We start from the raw sequence: 16,562 nt of genomic DNA on the forward strand, positions 1-16,562 counted from the left end.
TTCTGTTGGATGATTCAGCACTGCCTCATCCCGATCTCCCCTGAAAAAGTTAGATGGCTCGACCCTCAATCCAGCTCATCTCCTGCCTGTCTCTGGGCCATCCTGCACTCCGCAACAGGGACCAGACAGTGAACCACTTGTGACTCATCAATGTAGAACGCACTGCCAAATGGGATCACCACAAGTGTGTGAAAGAAAGAACAAACTTGCCACTTAAATAGTGCCCCTCACGACCTCAGGATGTCCCAAAGTCCTTCACAGCCAATGAAGTACTTTTGAAGTGTGGTCATTGTTGTAATGTAGGAAACGCAGCAACCAATTTGCACACAGCAAGGTCCCACAAACAGCAATGTGATAATAACCAGATCATCTGTTTTAATGATGTTGGTTGAGGGATAAATGTAAGGAATCTTACAACACCAGGTTATAGTCCAACAAATTTATTTTAAAATCACAAGCTTTCGGAGATTATCTCCTTCGTCAGATGATTGAATGAAAAGGTTCTCAAATCGCATATCTTATACGATGTTGGGACAGCATCACACCAATCAAAAGGTGTCTTTGTTATTCAAACAGGCCAGTCACGGAGAACAGCACGTCCCAGTACACTCGATATACATTGTGTCTTTTACACAGGCAGGCAGAAAGAAACTTAAAATGGCAGAGAGAGAGAGAGAGAGAGAATTTTAAAAAACATATAAATTTTTTCCCCCTTTTTGCTGGTGGGGTTACGTGTAGCGTGACATGAACCCAAGATCCCGGTTGAGGCCGTCCTCATGGGTGCGGAACTTGGCTATCAACTTCTGCTCGACGATTTTGCGTTGTCGTGTGTCTCGAAGGCCGCCTTGGAGAACGCTCACCCGAAGATCGGTGGCTGAATGTCTTTGACTGCTAAAGTGTTCCCCGACTGGGAGGGAACCCTCCTGTTTGGCGATTGTTGCGCGGTGTCCGTTCATCCGTTGTCGCAGCGTCTGCATGGTCTCGCCAATGTACCATGCTCCGGGGCATCCTTTCCTGCAACGTATGAGGTAAACAACGTTGGCCGAGTCACAGGAGTATGAACCATGTACCTGGTGGGTGGTGTCCTCTCGTGTGATGGTGGTATCCGTGTCGATGATCTGGCATGTCTTGCAGAGGTTGCCGTGGCAGGGTTGTGTGGTGTCGTGGACGCTGTTCTCCTGAAAACTGGGTAACTTGCTGCAAACGATGGTCTGTTTGAGGTTGGGTGGCTGTTTAAAGGCGAGCAGTGGAGGCGTGGGGATGGCCTTAGCGAGGTGTTCGTCGTCATCGATGACATGTTGAAGGCTGCGGAGAACATGGTGTAGTTTCTCCGCTCCAGGGAAGTACTGGACGACGAAGGGTACTCTGTTGGTTGCGTCCCGTGTTTGTCTTCTGAGGAGGTCTATGCGATTCTTCGCTGTGGCCCGTCGGAACTGTCGATCGACAAGTCGAGCGTCATATCCCGTTGAGGGATAAACATTGACCAGGACACCGGGAAGAACTCCCCTACCCTTCTTTGAAATAGTACCTTGGGATCTGCAATGTCCATCTGTGTGTTGGAAAATGTTTCAGATCACAAGTTGATGCAACAGATCTGGAGTTAGATTACACATGAAAAGGATCTGAACTCAGTGTATTGAAGTCCCCACAAATTACTATTTTCTTCTTTAAAAATATCTAACCCTTCCAGGAGAAATTTTTTTTGTTGCTTGAAAGGCAAAATTACCAGCGGCTCCAAATGAAGTCTCAAAAAAACTCAGGAGAGGGGAGCATTCCCCTGACCACCCTGGGCCAGAAGTCTCTTGCCTTCAACACCATCTAAATCCAGCTGTTTGCACACCAGAGGTCTTCTCTTCTCCCCCACAAGTGATGTAATGGCAGGGTAGTTGCCATTTAGTGACAAGGCAGATTCTGCCATTTTAGCCAAGCTTCTCTCCATGGGTCAGACCTTCTGCATTCAAGGCATCTGATCAGTCATTTTTAAAAAAAAGTTAGTGCCACAAGTTGGTGTGAATGGGAAACTATTTTCAAGAATTCTGCCCCATTTAAGGACATGGAGATTAAGAGGTTAATGATTGAGCCAATGCCTTGAGCATGAAGGCTGTCCAATCTGAAGGTGGTTGTGAATGTAAAATAGAATCATCAGCAAAGAGTAAAGAGGGTTAAATAAGTCATCAATAGGAAGAACAAAGAGTAGGAAAGAGGACCAAGCCTGGGAAACCCTCGCATGATCAAAGGGTCAGAGAATGAATCACCCACTACATCACACAGAGCAACTGGAGAGGAAATTGGATTGCTCCAAACACAGCTTTGGTTACTTGTTCAGGAAGTACAAGATGCCAAATCCTGTCAAAGGGCTTGGAAATGTCTCAGGCAATGAGCATTCAAGAGCAGAGTTCCAGAGCTGCATAAATTGAACAAGATCACCAGTAAAACAGCCAAACCAAAATCCCCACAGGCTTCATTTCAATAAAGTGGAGGGTTGCAGCATGAACTGTGCATTTATAGAAGTTAGGATCTTCAGACAGATCAAGTCACCAGGTGCAAGAGGCAGGATTGTTCCAAGATGCAACAGAATTGATAAGATAGATTCAACTGAGGGAGGCCATTTGAACTATCAATGCAGCAAGATTTTACAATCTTCCAATCACAACATCCACCTGTGACTTAAATGATCCGAGGCCCTTTGCCTCCACTGCTTCATCCAGAAACCAATTACCTTTGTTGATGACTGAGAACAACTGGGCTTCAGTCCTAAATTTGCCTTTTACAGTTTGAACCAGTGTCTCCTCCAAGATCATATCTTCAGTAACCTTTCGAAGCTGACAACACCCCATTTCGCCAGTCTCTTCCCCTTCACCACACTGGGGATTTGTGTGGGGTCTCTTAAAATCGTGACCAAGGCTTGAATGTATCCCTTATGTCTTGGTGACCAGGCATAAGGGACTTGGATACAGCACTCCAAGATGTGGTGTGACCAGAGCATTCCACATGACTTCCTCCAACTTGGACTCTATTTTAGCTGTGTAATCCAGCGTGTGAACAATTATGATGGCTGATCTGCAGTGGTTGGGTTTTCATTGACTCAAATGATCCATAGATTTCATTGAACCAACATGTTCTTCCAGAAGAGATGGTAAGAAGGCTTTCTCTCCAGGTAGATTCTGCTTCAACCACAATCACTCCCGAGAACAGATGTCCGAGACCAGCCCAAGAGTGACTCTCCGTCCCCTCTGTGAGCAAACATCTCACTTCCATTAGTTTCTCTTCTCAACGGAAGAGCTATGAAGTGGAATCGCAGACCTGTACCCAGTGTTACAATAACGCCACGGGCACTGTGCGACTGAAAAAAATCAAACATTTCCAGGGACGGAACAATTCAAAAATTGAAGGATTCACCATCACAACTTGAGAAACATTTCCTTCACCTCCTTCATTATTTGGAAATAATTGCTCTTCCCACCCCCACCAAAAGTCTCCACACTGCAGATTATCCCCAAATACATGGTCACACTGGTTAATCCCCCTTTTAGGGTCTGGATAAAGGCAGCCAATTTGTAAAGTAAAGTCAAACAAACAATTAAAATGTTTTAAAAAAAACAGCACATAAAACACGATGGAGAGAGCAATCATTTGAGGGCAATAATAGGCTGATTCAAGAATGCATATGCTAGCAAGATAGTCAGAAGGGCACAGAAAACATGACTGGAGGAACGTGATAACAGATGGTGTTATCAGAGGCTTTAGTAACAGAGGGTGACGAAACATGGTGACGGAGCTTCCTACGTCAGCTGCTAATCGGCAAGGGTTTTAAAACCCAGATCGTGTTTCTTTTGCCAAACGTGGGGTGGGTGGAGGGGGGAGAAAAAGAGGACAGTGAGCACTTGAGTTAATCTTGCACCTGCTGCTGCAGCTCACACCATGTCTGCACACGAGGGGATTTAGAACAGAGGCTGCTAAAAACAGTCCAGCTTTAAAATAGGTGTGTGGAGATGTAAACATTGCTGAGAGCAGCTGATCAGAGGCAGTGGTTCCCATGTACTACACTGATAGGGATGGATCTGCTTTGTGTTGGAGATGTGGTGCAGTCATCCAAATAGCAACCACCAATCTCTGTTCTCTATTCGTTCCAATTGTTAAAAAAGGGAATAATATGCAATAGTGAACTTCAACAACTTGCATTTATATCACACCTTTCACATCGTAAAACGTCCCAAGGAGCTTCACAGGAGTGTTCCCAAGCAAAATTCAACACTGAACCACATAAGGAGATATTAGAACAGGTGATTTGGTCAAAGAGGTTGGTTTTAAGGTGTGTCTTAAAAAGAGGAGAGAAAGAGAGAGAGGCGGAGGAGTTAAGGGAGGGAATTCCAGAGCTTGGGGTCGAGGCAGCTGAAGTCAGGGCCACCAATACATGTTTAATGCCAATAATTGGAATCTGGCCTTAATCTTCAATCGAATCTTCTCCCCATACCTCAGTGGATAGATGATAGGCTTGCACAACACTGACCTAAAGGAGATCTCAGGTTAAATCGTACTCTGGAGTTAGCAACTCTCAGGCAGGGCTGTAGCCGAGGTACGACAATGAATCAAGCATTGTAGACGAGAAGGGGGCAGGCTGAGGAAAACACAAAAATGTTTTTTTTTTAAAAACTGCATTTATTTTGCACCCTTCATGACACTTTACAGCCAATTGAGCACTTTTAAAAAAAAATGTGTAGTCACTGTTGTAATGTAGGAAATGTGGCAGCCAATTTGGTGTACAGCAAGATCCCACAAACAGCAATGTGATAATGACCAGATAATCTGTTTTAGTGATCTTGGTTGAGGGATAATTATTGGCCAGGACACCAGGGAGAAACTCCCTTGCTCTTCAAAATGGTGCCCTGGGATCTTTAAGAGGGCAGATGGGGCCTTGGTTTTACATCTCAACCGGAAGATGGCAACTGACAGTGCAGCACTCCCTCAGTACTGCACTGGAAATGTCAACAAAGATTATGTGGTTTAGTCTCAGGAGTGGGACTTCAACTCACCACCTTCTGACTGCCCTGTGCCCAGTTAGTGGATCTCTGCCCAGGTAGCTGAATGGACACTGCCATTGACTTCAGCATTCGTGGGCTGTTGAGGGGAAAGTCAGCCAGAGTTCCTGATCAATGCACAGTGTTTCTTGCTGGGAGAGGGCAGTGGTGAGGCAGTGATTTGGCTTGGCGACAGTGACCATCTCTGATCAAATAGCATGCCAAAATGCTCAATTTTAAAAATTTTGTCCTCGTGTTGAAATCCCTCCATGGTCTCACCCCCTCCCGATCTCCAACCCTCAATCCTCAGATCTGCGTTCCTCCAATTCTGGCCTCTGTGCGTCCCCCACTTTCTTTGCCCCACCATTGACGGCCGTGTCTTCAGCCTTCTAGGTCCAAAGCTCTGGAATTCCCCCTCTGAACCTCTACCTCTCCTCCTTTAAGACGCTCCTTAAAACTTACCTTTTTGACTAAGCTTTTGGTGGCCTGTCTTAATGTCTGCTCCTTTGGCTCGGTGTTCATTTTTATCTGATAATGCTCCTGTGAAGTGCCTTGGGATGTTTTACTACATTAAAAAAGGTACTATATAAATGTAATTAGTGTTATAACACCTTCAAGGCTCAGATACAAAAAATGGCTATGTGGGGTACTGAGGCTGACCAATGCCCGTGGAATTACCCATCAGCAATAATTTTTTTTTAAATTCGTTCACGGGATGTGGGAGTCACTGGTGAGGCTGGCATTTATTGCCCATCCCTAATTGCCCTCAAGAAGGTGGTGGTGCCTGCATGAGGGGAAAGTCAATGGGAAGAAAAGGGGGTCAAAAAGGAAGCCCTCTCTCTCACTGCAAGTGGTGAAGTGGCAGTTGATGGGGAAAATGCACAGTCCCAGGGATAAACCCAATGGAAAACCACTTCCAAGTGGCTAATGTCAAACAATAATGACTATTGGCTCAATTAATCTCGAAATGACAGAAGTGTCAGACTGTACAATACAGCTGGCCAGAGAATAGAGAGAAGGCAGCAACATCCAACAGGAAGGGACCTGAATACCCTTAAAACAGCAAGAATAAAACAAAACCAGAACACAATTTCAAATAAACATCAAGAAAAATCATAGTCTTGATGCAAGTTACACTCATTATACAAAGTCATCAAATGTGTGAAACGCTGGCATCAATTCCCCATTTACTGCTAATTTTTAAGATTTCTAAGATTTGAACTCATTAGTGCCTCGATTGTTCATAAGAACCTAAGAGATGGGAGCAGGAGAAGGCAATAAGGCCCCTGTTGCCTGCTCTGCCATTCACTAAGATCATGGCTGATCTTTGACCTCAACTCCACTTTCCTGCCTGATCCCCATACCCCTTGATTCCCCGAGAGACCAACAATCTATCCAGCTTAGTCTTGAATACACTCAATGACTGAGCATCCACAGCCCTCTGTGGTAGAGAATTCCAAAGATTCACAACCCTGAGTGAAGACATTTCTCCTCATCTCAGTCTTAAATGGCCGATCCCTTATCCTGCAACTATGCCCCCTCGTTCCAGATTCTCCAGCCTTGGGAAACAACCTCTCATCATCGACCCTGTCAAGCCCCCTCAGAATCTTATATGTTTCAATGGAGATATGGATCTCAACGATAATAAGTTTTCAAAAATGTGGTTGGCTCGCCCTCATCTCTTATCGCATGGGAATGAGTCCAAGTTCCGCATTTACATTCCTGAGGAAACAGTTACAAACCACAAGCAGCTTTACTGAAGAAAGACATTTTATTTTACAGCCACAGTGAGAACGAGCGAATGTTGAATCTCTCGCCAGAAACTGAAAACAAACCTTTGAGCTGCAGAAACCATAGGGAGAACATTCGGTGAGAAGCATCATCGACTTCAAAACAAGGATTCTGACCATGCATCCGATTGCCTTGTGCAAGTCTGCAGAAATGTAACTCCATTGGAAAGCTAGTGCCAACTCACAACCCTCTGAACTGGGTTTCCACACGTACACAAGAAAGCAGTGAGGCAGCAGATACTTGGGGCCTTGACTCCAGTGTCCTGGTGGCCAAACTTTCCACTTTGACATGGGCAATTCCTGCAACTGGGCTTCAGTGCAGGTTTCCCAGACTCACCACTGAAAATAATTCCATGCAAACAGAAATTATATTTTTTTTTGTTGAAAAAGTGAAGTCAAATGCCAGAAAGAGGTGTGTGAAAGGGGGGACCTTCCTTTGAACCTCTGGATTCGAGGGAGGGGAAAGAATCTTGAACACATACAAGATTGCACGTGGGATTCTGGTATCTTGACTAGTTTGGGGAGATCGGATTGTGCAATCCCATTCCTTCATCATTGGGCCCAGTAGTTTACGGTGACCAAGAAAGTCAAAATTTCCTTTTTATTTCGTGGGATCGGGAAATTTTTAACTTGACTGCGGGACCAAATTCTGGTCCCACAAAAAGAAAAACAAAGTGGCCAATGCCGAGATCACCAGCGTGATTACCGGCCGTCCAAGAGAGGTTTGAAGTTCTCTACGGTCATCGGCAAAAGGATTGATACCTTCATTGTCCTGCGAGGAAAATGAACGGTCTAACATTGGAACCTGTCAGTGAAAGGATGGTAAAAACCCAAACAGTGTCAGTCAGTGCAAACAAACTGCAAGAAAACTGAAAATTGGTCAAACTACAAAGTCAAGCCTTTGAAGTGCCAGTTTGGACACAGTTTCCCCCCCCCCCAACTCATCCCTTTCCTAATATTCATCCAGGGGGTCACGGTGAGGGATCATCAGCCCACGTTCTTTAAAGCCCTGAATCTTCAGCCTCTCCGCTTTGTTCTTGATCTCTTGCTCCAGCCGCTGTTGCTCCAGAATTTCCTCAACAGTCACCTGCTTTAAGGGGGAGGCACTCTCCTTATCCAGATCCTGAAAAGCACAGTTCCATTTATCGTCACTTGCTTTCATTTCAGGGCAGCAGCCCGTGTCCCTCAACTCCCCAACCTTTCCAAGCTGGAAAAGGACCCGAAAGCCTGGTAATTTACACATATCTGGGCTGCAAAGATTGGGAGTCCCGAATCCTCCTTTCTTACCCCCCCCCCCCACCAAACCCTGGATTCACAACAGATTAGACCATCCTCCAGAGCACGGTTTTATTCTCCGAAAACCTTCAAGTGAAGATCAAGCTTACCTCAAGCACCAGATTAGCCCAACTATAATCCACCCACACCCTGACTTGACAGCGATGCTCTCTCAGGCTTCGACTGTTCACGAGGGGAATATTTGGGCATCCTGTTGATGACATATCGCCGTTCCTTCATCGTCGCTGGGTCAAAATCCTGGAACTCCCTACCGAACAGCACTGTGGGAGAACCTTCACCACACGGACTGCAGCGGTTCAAGGCGGCGGCTCACCACCACCTTCTCAAGGGGCAATTAGGGATGGGCAATAAATGCCGGCTTCGCCAGCGACGCCCACATCCCCAGAGAATGAATGAAAGATAAAGTCCAGCATGGTTCAGCTCATCATCTCTGAGGGAGGGGCTCAGCTTCAGCCACAGATCCCACCCCCAGTTCAAGGACTTGCCATGTGGGCCATTGTGGACCTGCATTGGGCCACCAACGAATCAGCGTTAAAGGCATATTCACACCATATTTAGGAATCTTGTTGAGAAGGAAAACCACCATCAGTTTTGGTGGGGGCAGGAGAGGCCCTGTTGGAAAATGCATGAGAAAAAAAATCCAGTCAAGTGGGACTCGTGTTATTTTCCAACCAGGCTCGTCTCGATCTTCCAGAAAGGTGAAGCAAATTAACTCCATCAACTCAGATTGGGTGCAGCGAAGAGCAGGAGGAGGACGGCTCCCTGGGACCTCCCCCCCCACCACCCACCCCTGGTCTTGTCTGAACACAGAGGCTGCGTGCAGCCAAGGTCTCTGTAAACTTACAATCTCTCCCAGCAGGACAACATTTTCTCCTCTGACGATGAACACCCCCCGGGTGATATCTCCGTACTTCTGACCCACATGAATCCGTTCCAGCGTCTGATCGAGCACCAAATTGACTGCAGAGTTCAAATAAATAGCATTTAAACATACTGTTCATGATTGCATCATTAGCATCCCAGCTTCAGGTACACTGCAGTCCAATTATCAGGCTTCAGAGCAGCACACAATACACCACCACACTGGGCTACTCTCTAACAGCATCTTACCTGCGATGCAACTAGTCTGGGTTTTGAATGTGACAGTCAGCCGTTTTCAAAAAGGGGCCCGTCTTGATATTTGTGAAGACACAAGCTGGAGATCCAGTGTCTTGATTTTTTTTGAAAGGAGGAGAGTTTCCTGCTACATCCTGATCTGGAGGCTTGTCACTCTTTCTGGGACTTGACACTTACACTGAATTGTGCCAAGGCAATTCAAACAGAGGGTGAAGGAGCTTGGCCTCCTCTCTGGCACTGCATCAATCATGAGGCATCACACAGAACACAGCCGAGGTGCTTTTTTTTAAAATTAAAAAACATGTGTAAGGAGAGTCCTGTGCAAAGCTCCTGTCCAGCTCCACGAGAGAAATGTGCACCCCATGGTGGAATGGAGCCGTATTGCAGAAAATAAGGATTGAAATGAAGTGTTAATTTCCATCAGCAGTGGAGCGGCCGTTTGTGCCGTTGATTCTCCCAGCGCCAATTCTCAATACTTGGCTGTATTTTCCTGTTCAGAAAAAGGTTTCAGCAAAGTGTCTTGTGGATACTGGCTCAATTGAAATGTTCAGGACCAGGATCGATAGGTGTTTGTTCGAGGGATATTTAGGAATATGGAGCAAAGCTGGGAACATGGATTTGAGGGACAGACTCACCATGATCTACATAAAGAGGGCTCAATGGCCGACTAAACTCAAGGGAATACAAGCCAGGTCTGTGCAACCTGTCCTCATAGTCAACCTTTTAAGCCCGAGTATCATTCTGGTGAATCTGCACTGCATCCCCTGCAGGGCCAATATATCCTTCCTGAGGTTCGGTGCCAAAACTGAACACAGTACCTCCAGAGGAAGATTATCTATTCACTAATAAATCCAGTGAGGCATTCAGGAGAAACTTCTTCACCTGGACAGTGGTTCGAATGTGGAACTCACTACCACGTGGAGTATTGAGGCCAATCGCACGGATGGATTTTAAGGGGAAGCCAGATAAACACATGATGGAAGAAGGAATAGAAAGATGTGTTGATTGGGTGAGAGGGGGGGGGGGGCTCAAGTGCAACAAACACCAGCAGAGACCAGTTGGGCCGAATGGCCTGTTTCCATGCTGTAAAATTCGATGTAATTCTCTGGGTCTGATTTAGTGGCCAGAATCTCAGTGCAACAAGAAAGGTTTGGGACAGGACTTGCTTCACAACGACACACATTACTGGAAGCTCCTTAAATTAATGAGTCCCCAGCAGTTCAATTGAGGAAGAAATGAATGTCTGAAAAAGGGTCGGGGGGGGTAATATATTCTACTCAACGATCGCCTGACCTGCAGCCGCCTTCACATTCTTGAAATAGAGCGCAGAGTAAACCCGGACCTGAAAGAGTTTGCCCTGACCCAGGCTTTCCTGGTCTGGTGATTGGGTAAAGGAGGAAACAGGTGAAGGGGAGGACAGCAGCTCTCCCCTGAAACTTTCCCCCTGCTATCAAAGACTCAGCAGTCAGCATTTCATTGTAAACCCACCTAGTGTAAAAGTGTTTTCTTTGAGTGTAAATGGGCACTGCACGGAATTCTCACTACTCACCAAACTGATCGATACTCCTCAAGTATCCGATCAGTGTCCGGCCATCACGGAGTACCACCAGGTGTTTCTCTACAATATCAGAAACAGAGAGCACACATTACTTCCCTCTCATTTTATCCCTCTCTCAGATTCCATGTCCAGCTCGGGCTCGGTCCCTGAGATAATGATCTCCCCTCAGTACCTCGATCGAGGGACCAGTCGACACACAAGAGCCTAGGCAACAAATGTTGGTAGACTATTCGACTACGGGGGCCTTCGCTAGACCTTGACCTCATCCAACAGCGACACCCAGTCACTTTCGAGCAGGTATCCCGGCCGGACAGTGTTCTCAAGTGGCAATGCTGGCCTCTTCCCTCCACCCCACATTGGCTTACTGCTGCCACCCTATCCAGCCTGGGCACACTGAAGCCAACTGTGCTTCTCCTTTCACCATTGGCTGAGATCAGTTAACGCAGCAGGTTTCTGCCTGTCTGAAAGGAGGAAATGAAATGAAAACACCTGGTAATTGTGGAGACTGCCCCAGGTTGAAGAGAGAACTCCCTGTCTGAGGATCAGCCAACTGCAAGATCCAGTGCCTTTCAATAAAACCCCAGCGATGGCAGCACACAACACTCAGGACTCACTCCCCATGTCTGATCATCTATTTCAGGGGGTTCCTGATCTGCCTCACTCTTCTTTTGATGAGAATGTACAGGCACGGAGGGCCAAATAGCCTCTCTGTTAGATCACACTTGTGTTCAGCAGAAGGTGCAGGATTAACAGCCCCGTGAGTAACCAGACTGAGCCACACTATCGAGGGAAGCCTAGGGAGGGACCAACCACTTCTTTGCTGGGGAGATGCAATTGTTGAGTGAACCGCCCTCGGCTCTGCCAAACCCTCAGAGTGACTGTTCGAGAGTGCCATTAGCAGAGAGGCCCATCCCTACCCTTGTGCGTACAGACAATTCAAAATGCCACAAATTATTTGCCATTTTATCATCCAAAATTATACCCAGCAATTAACCTGAGCAACTCTTGAATTTTCTGAAGTATAACCTGAGCACTGCTGCTATCACACACTGCAACTGACCCTAAAAACATCATGACCAAGGACTTGTTCTCACTGGCACCCATGCCTTCAGCTGTCGAGGCCCGAAGCTCTGGAAATTCCCCCCCCACCCAAACCCCTCTCCTCCTAAACCTTCCTCGTCGAACAAGGTTTGAGTCACTTGTGCTCAGGTCTCCTTCTTTGGCTTCGTGTCAGATTTTTTTCCCCCAATTACACTCCCAAGAAGCACCTTGGCACCTTTCACTACATTAAAGGCACTACATAAATGCAAGTTATCGTTGTCCTCACATCACAGTCACCAGACAGTAATTGCAAAAGGTCAGACTTTACACTCCAGAGAAACTGCCTTCAGAAATCCCAGCTTTGATACAAGTGTGTCGTGACAAAGTCCTTCAGTGTGGTCCAGCAGCACCCTCTGGTGTCAGCTATGAAGAATACATAAAGGGACATGGCAAACGACCTCAATAAATTGGGACTGGTGTTGAGTGATCACTGCAGACAAAGGAAAAGATGCAACCGTCTTAGGAACATAGGAACAGGAGGAGGCCTTTCAACCCCTCGAGCCTGTTCCACCATTCAATCAGATCATAGCTGATCTGTATCTTAACTCCATCTACCTGCCTTGGTTCCATAACCCTGAATCCCCCTAACAATATCAGTCTCAGTTTAGAAATTCTCAATTGACCCCTCCCCCTCCCTCAACAGCATTTTGGGGGAGAGTTCCAGATTCCAACTCCCCTTTGTGTGAAGGAGTGCCCCCTGACATCACCTCTGAACGGCCGAGCTCTAATTAAAAGGTTATGCCCCCTTATTCTAGATTCCCCCACCAGAGGAAATAGTTTCTCTCTATCTACCTGATCAATTCCTTTAATCATCTTAAACACCTCAATTAGATCACCCCTTAATTTTCTGTATTCAAAGGAATACAAGCCTCATCTGTGCAACCTGTCCTCATAATTTAACCCTTTTAGCCCCAGTATCATTCTGGTGAACCTGTGCTGCACCCCCTCCAAGGCCAATATATCCTTCCTGAGGTGCAGTGCTCAGAAGTGAACAGCTGTATGGAGCTCTGGTTAGACTGTGTGGTATAACTTCCACCCCTTGAGACGAATGCTAACATTCCATTAACATTAATTATTTTCTGTACCAGTCCACGAGCTTTTGGTGTTTCCTGTACATGGATCCCTAAATGTCTCTGCTCCTCCACAGTTCCGAGCTTCTTACCATTCAGAAAATACCCTGATTTGTCTTTCTTGGGTCCCAAGTGGATGACCTCACACTTCCCCATATTGAACTCCATCTGCCCCAGTTTTGCCCACTCACTGAATCTATCAATGGCCCTTCGCATCTTGGGAAAACTAAATCATGTTAAAAAAAGAGAATCAATAATATGGGGCAAATGCACAGCAGGCTAGTCTGGATATTAGGTAGGGCCCCCAAATCAGAACTGAAATGCTAACCAACATTTCCCTTTCAGATGCTGACTGACCTCCTGTGCATCTGCAGCACCTTCTAAACAAAACACTCAAGGACCAGTCAACACCAAAAGCTTCTGAGAACACAGCCCAGCACTCAATTCCACCCCTTGCTTTCCATTCCTGCAATCCCATTAAAATAACCTCCAATTATCTGATTTTAATGCTGAGTAGATTAGTTCATTTAAAGAGTGACAATAAATTGAAGGGAACTTTAATAGGTCCATGTCTTGCCCCGCCTCAGATATCCATTCTGACACCTGTTCCTGCTTGGAGCCGATCACACACTGGATCAGGGTCACCACTGCACTGACTCCACCCCGGGGTACAACACCACCTTTGAGTGAGAGGTTTAAGCCAGGTCCTACTGTTCTTATGGAAGGGAATAGCTGCAGCCTGGGCTAGTTTCTCAACAGCCAGGAGACGTGGGCCAGGAAAGGTCTCCTGATTCCAGCATCGGCTGCTGAGGTCACTGTATTAGACCAACATTTCAAATCAAATTAAAGACAGATATTTTTCTTTAATTTGGTGCAAAACATTTCGTGGAACTTTTTTTTAAAATGGCCCACTGGGTAAAGCCAGCGTACAGCTAAACTAAACGGCCCACAAGTTCAATTGCTGGCCTCAGCCCGGGAGCTCGGACTGGATTTGGTGCCTCCAGTGACATTTAAGTGGAAATAAAATTATTTCACTGTACTTAAACCAGTTAGCAACAAGTCATAAGTCAACAAGTTACAAGTCAATCACCTTCAGGAGGTTTTAAGGCAGCAATCTGTTTCAGTCACCGATACAAGTATCAATAACTTCAGTAATAAAATGATAGTCTGCATTTCTCGCTAAAATTTGGAAGACCCCTCTTTCTAAAAAAAAAACCAATTACAAGCTTTAGTAAGAAATACCTTGCCTGCAAACACCACTTCACTCAGAAACATCTCTAAACACTGCATATACAAATTACAAACCCGAAGGCAAAATCCAGTTAGTGTTTAACTGGGCACCTCCAGTATTCACACTCCTGTCGTGGGTCCATCCAGTTAATGCAAAGTGGAAATCACCCAGTCCTGCGGGGCATGGAGTCTAATGCACCGAAAACGCCAAGTGTTACTGGCTGGAACAAGGCAGCTAAAGTTCTATTATTAAAAAAAACACCTGAGATAAGCGGAATAAAGTGCTTGCTACTCCGAGCCACTCGCGACCAATGACTGGAAAACTGAACGCAGCCCCTTTCGGTTTCACTCACTGTCTATATCATCGATCAAACTGGCCGTGCCGGGCATGTAAGTCATGTCTGCAGCAGCCATCCCACAACAACCCCACCAAATGACAACCAGAGGAAAGAAACCCCACACCCTCTGACGGAGATTTTAACCCTTTCAGAGGGATTAACCCTTTTCACTCTCCTTAAAGGGCCAGTGTCCCCATCAGTTCACAGCATCTTACAGCACAGAAGGAGGCCATTCGGCCCATCGTGCCTGTGCTAGCTTTTTGATAAAAACAACAACAATTTGCATTTATATAGCGCCTTTAACGTAATAAAACGTCCCAAGGCACTTCACATGAGCGTGAACAGACAAAATTTGACACCGAGCCACATGAGGAGATATTAGGACAAAGAGGAAGTTTTTAAAGAGCGTCAAAGGAGGAGAGAGAGGTAGGGAGGCGGAGAGGTTTAGGGAGGGAATTCCAGAGCTAAGGACCTAGGTAACTGAATGCACGCCCTTCAATGGCGGAGCGATTAAAATTGGGGGATGCGCAAGAGGCCAGAATTGGAGCAGCGCAGAGATTGCAGAGGGTTGTCGGGCTGGAGGAGGTGACAGAGATAGGGAGGGGCAAGGTATGGAAACCTCCTTAAAACCTACTTCTTTGACCAAGCTTTTGGTCAACTGTCCTAATATCTCCTTATGTGGCTCAGTGTCAATTTGTTTTTGGTACTCACTCCTGAGAAGCTCCTTGGGATGTTTTACGATGTCAAAGGCGCTATATCAATGCAAGTTGTTGTTGTTGTTGTTATGAAAGACTACATATCAATGCAAGGTGTTGTTATTAAAGACTCCATATCAATGCAAGTTGTTGTTGTTATTAAAGGCACAATATCAATGCAAGTTGTTGTTGTTATTAAAGGCACAATATCAATGCAAGTTGTTGTTGTTATTAAAGGCACAATATCAATGCAAGGTGTTGTTGTTATTAAAGGCACTATATCAATGCAAGTTGTTGTTATTAAAGGCACTATATCAATGCAAGTTGTTGTTATTAAAGGCGCTATATCAATGCAAGCTGTTGTTGTTATTAAAGGCGCTGTATCAATGCAAGTTGTTGTTTTTGCGAGACGCACTGAGCATTATTTTCCTCACCCAATTTTCTTCCCTCCCTTTCTGAGGTGTTGACTCCTTACCGGGTGAGGTTACAGGGTACTTTCCAGTCCCGAGTGTTCATTATTCAGGTATCAGTCAGCTTGTTCTGCATATCTCAGTCTTCATGCATTGCTGTTGCCTTTTTGTCCACAAGGACTATCACACGCTCACTTCCAGTGGCCTTCACATAGAATTACAACAAGTTTCACAGCACACAAACAGGCCATTTGATCCAAAAGGTCTGTGCTGGTGTTTATGGTGCTCGTGCTCCACACGAGCCTCCTCCCTCCCTAATTCATCCAACCCCCGATGTTAAAGGTGTAACATAAATGTAAGTTGTTGTTGTTTAAGGCCCTGCCACAGATAATCCAAACCTGGGAATCCCATCGTCATCAGAATACTACCTTGTGATAATCAAACTAACATTACTTTACAATCAGAGGAATGGGAAGTTCTGTTTGTGTGAGTTAGCAATGGACTGTGTGTATTTCTTCAATAAATTAAAGGACATTGTGGATTATTTTAATTACAATACTAAAAGGAAATAAAACACAATCAGTGACTCCCTCTAAATAATTGTGCATTTGGCTGTTTAATGGTGTAATTTTACTGTCATCTAAAGGGGTATTTACACTTTCATTTCAAGGTGTCACATCGAATTACACCGAGTCTACAGCACAGAAACAGGCCATTCGGCCCAACTATTCTAGGCTGGTATTTATGCTCCACACGGGCCTCCTCCCTCCCTACTTCATCTAACCCGATCACCACATCCTTCTATTCCTTTCTCCCTCATGTGTTTATCTAGCTTGCCCTGAAATATCCATCGATACTATTTGCCTCAATTACTCCTTATGGCAGCGAGTTCCACATTCTTACCACTCTCTGGGGAAAGAAGTTTCTCCTGAATTCCCGA

At 45.7% G+C, this 16,562-nt stretch overlaps 1 protein-coding gene across 1 annotated transcript; it reads right to left on the reverse strand.

Moving 5' to 3' along the window:
• Positions 1–6,770: 6,770 nt before the first annotated feature.
• On the reverse strand, positions 6,771–14,609 carry LOC137336145 (U6 snRNA-associated Sm-like protein LSm1). The gene is made up of 4 exons (XM_068001626.1): positions 14,533–14,609; positions 10,770–10,838; positions 8,949–9,064; positions 6,771–7,931 (listed from the first exon to the last, which is right to left on the reverse strand). Exons 1-4 carry the CDS (start codon positions 14,591–14,593, stop codon positions 7,761–7,763), a joined length of 417 nt encoding a protein of 138 aa, XP_067857727.1. The 5' UTR covers positions 14,594–14,609; the 3' UTR covers positions 6,771–7,760.
• Between the last annotated feature and the right edge of the window lie 1,953 nt (positions 14,610–16,562).

The sequence above is a fragment of the Heptranchias perlo genome, chromosome 20, assembly GCF_035084215.1.
Source record: "Heptranchias perlo isolate sHepPer1 chromosome 20, sHepPer1.hap1, whole genome shotgun sequence".
In the NCBI taxonomy this organism is placed as follows: domain Eukaryota; kingdom Metazoa; phylum Chordata; class Chondrichthyes; order Hexanchiformes; family Hexanchidae; genus Heptranchias; species Heptranchias perlo.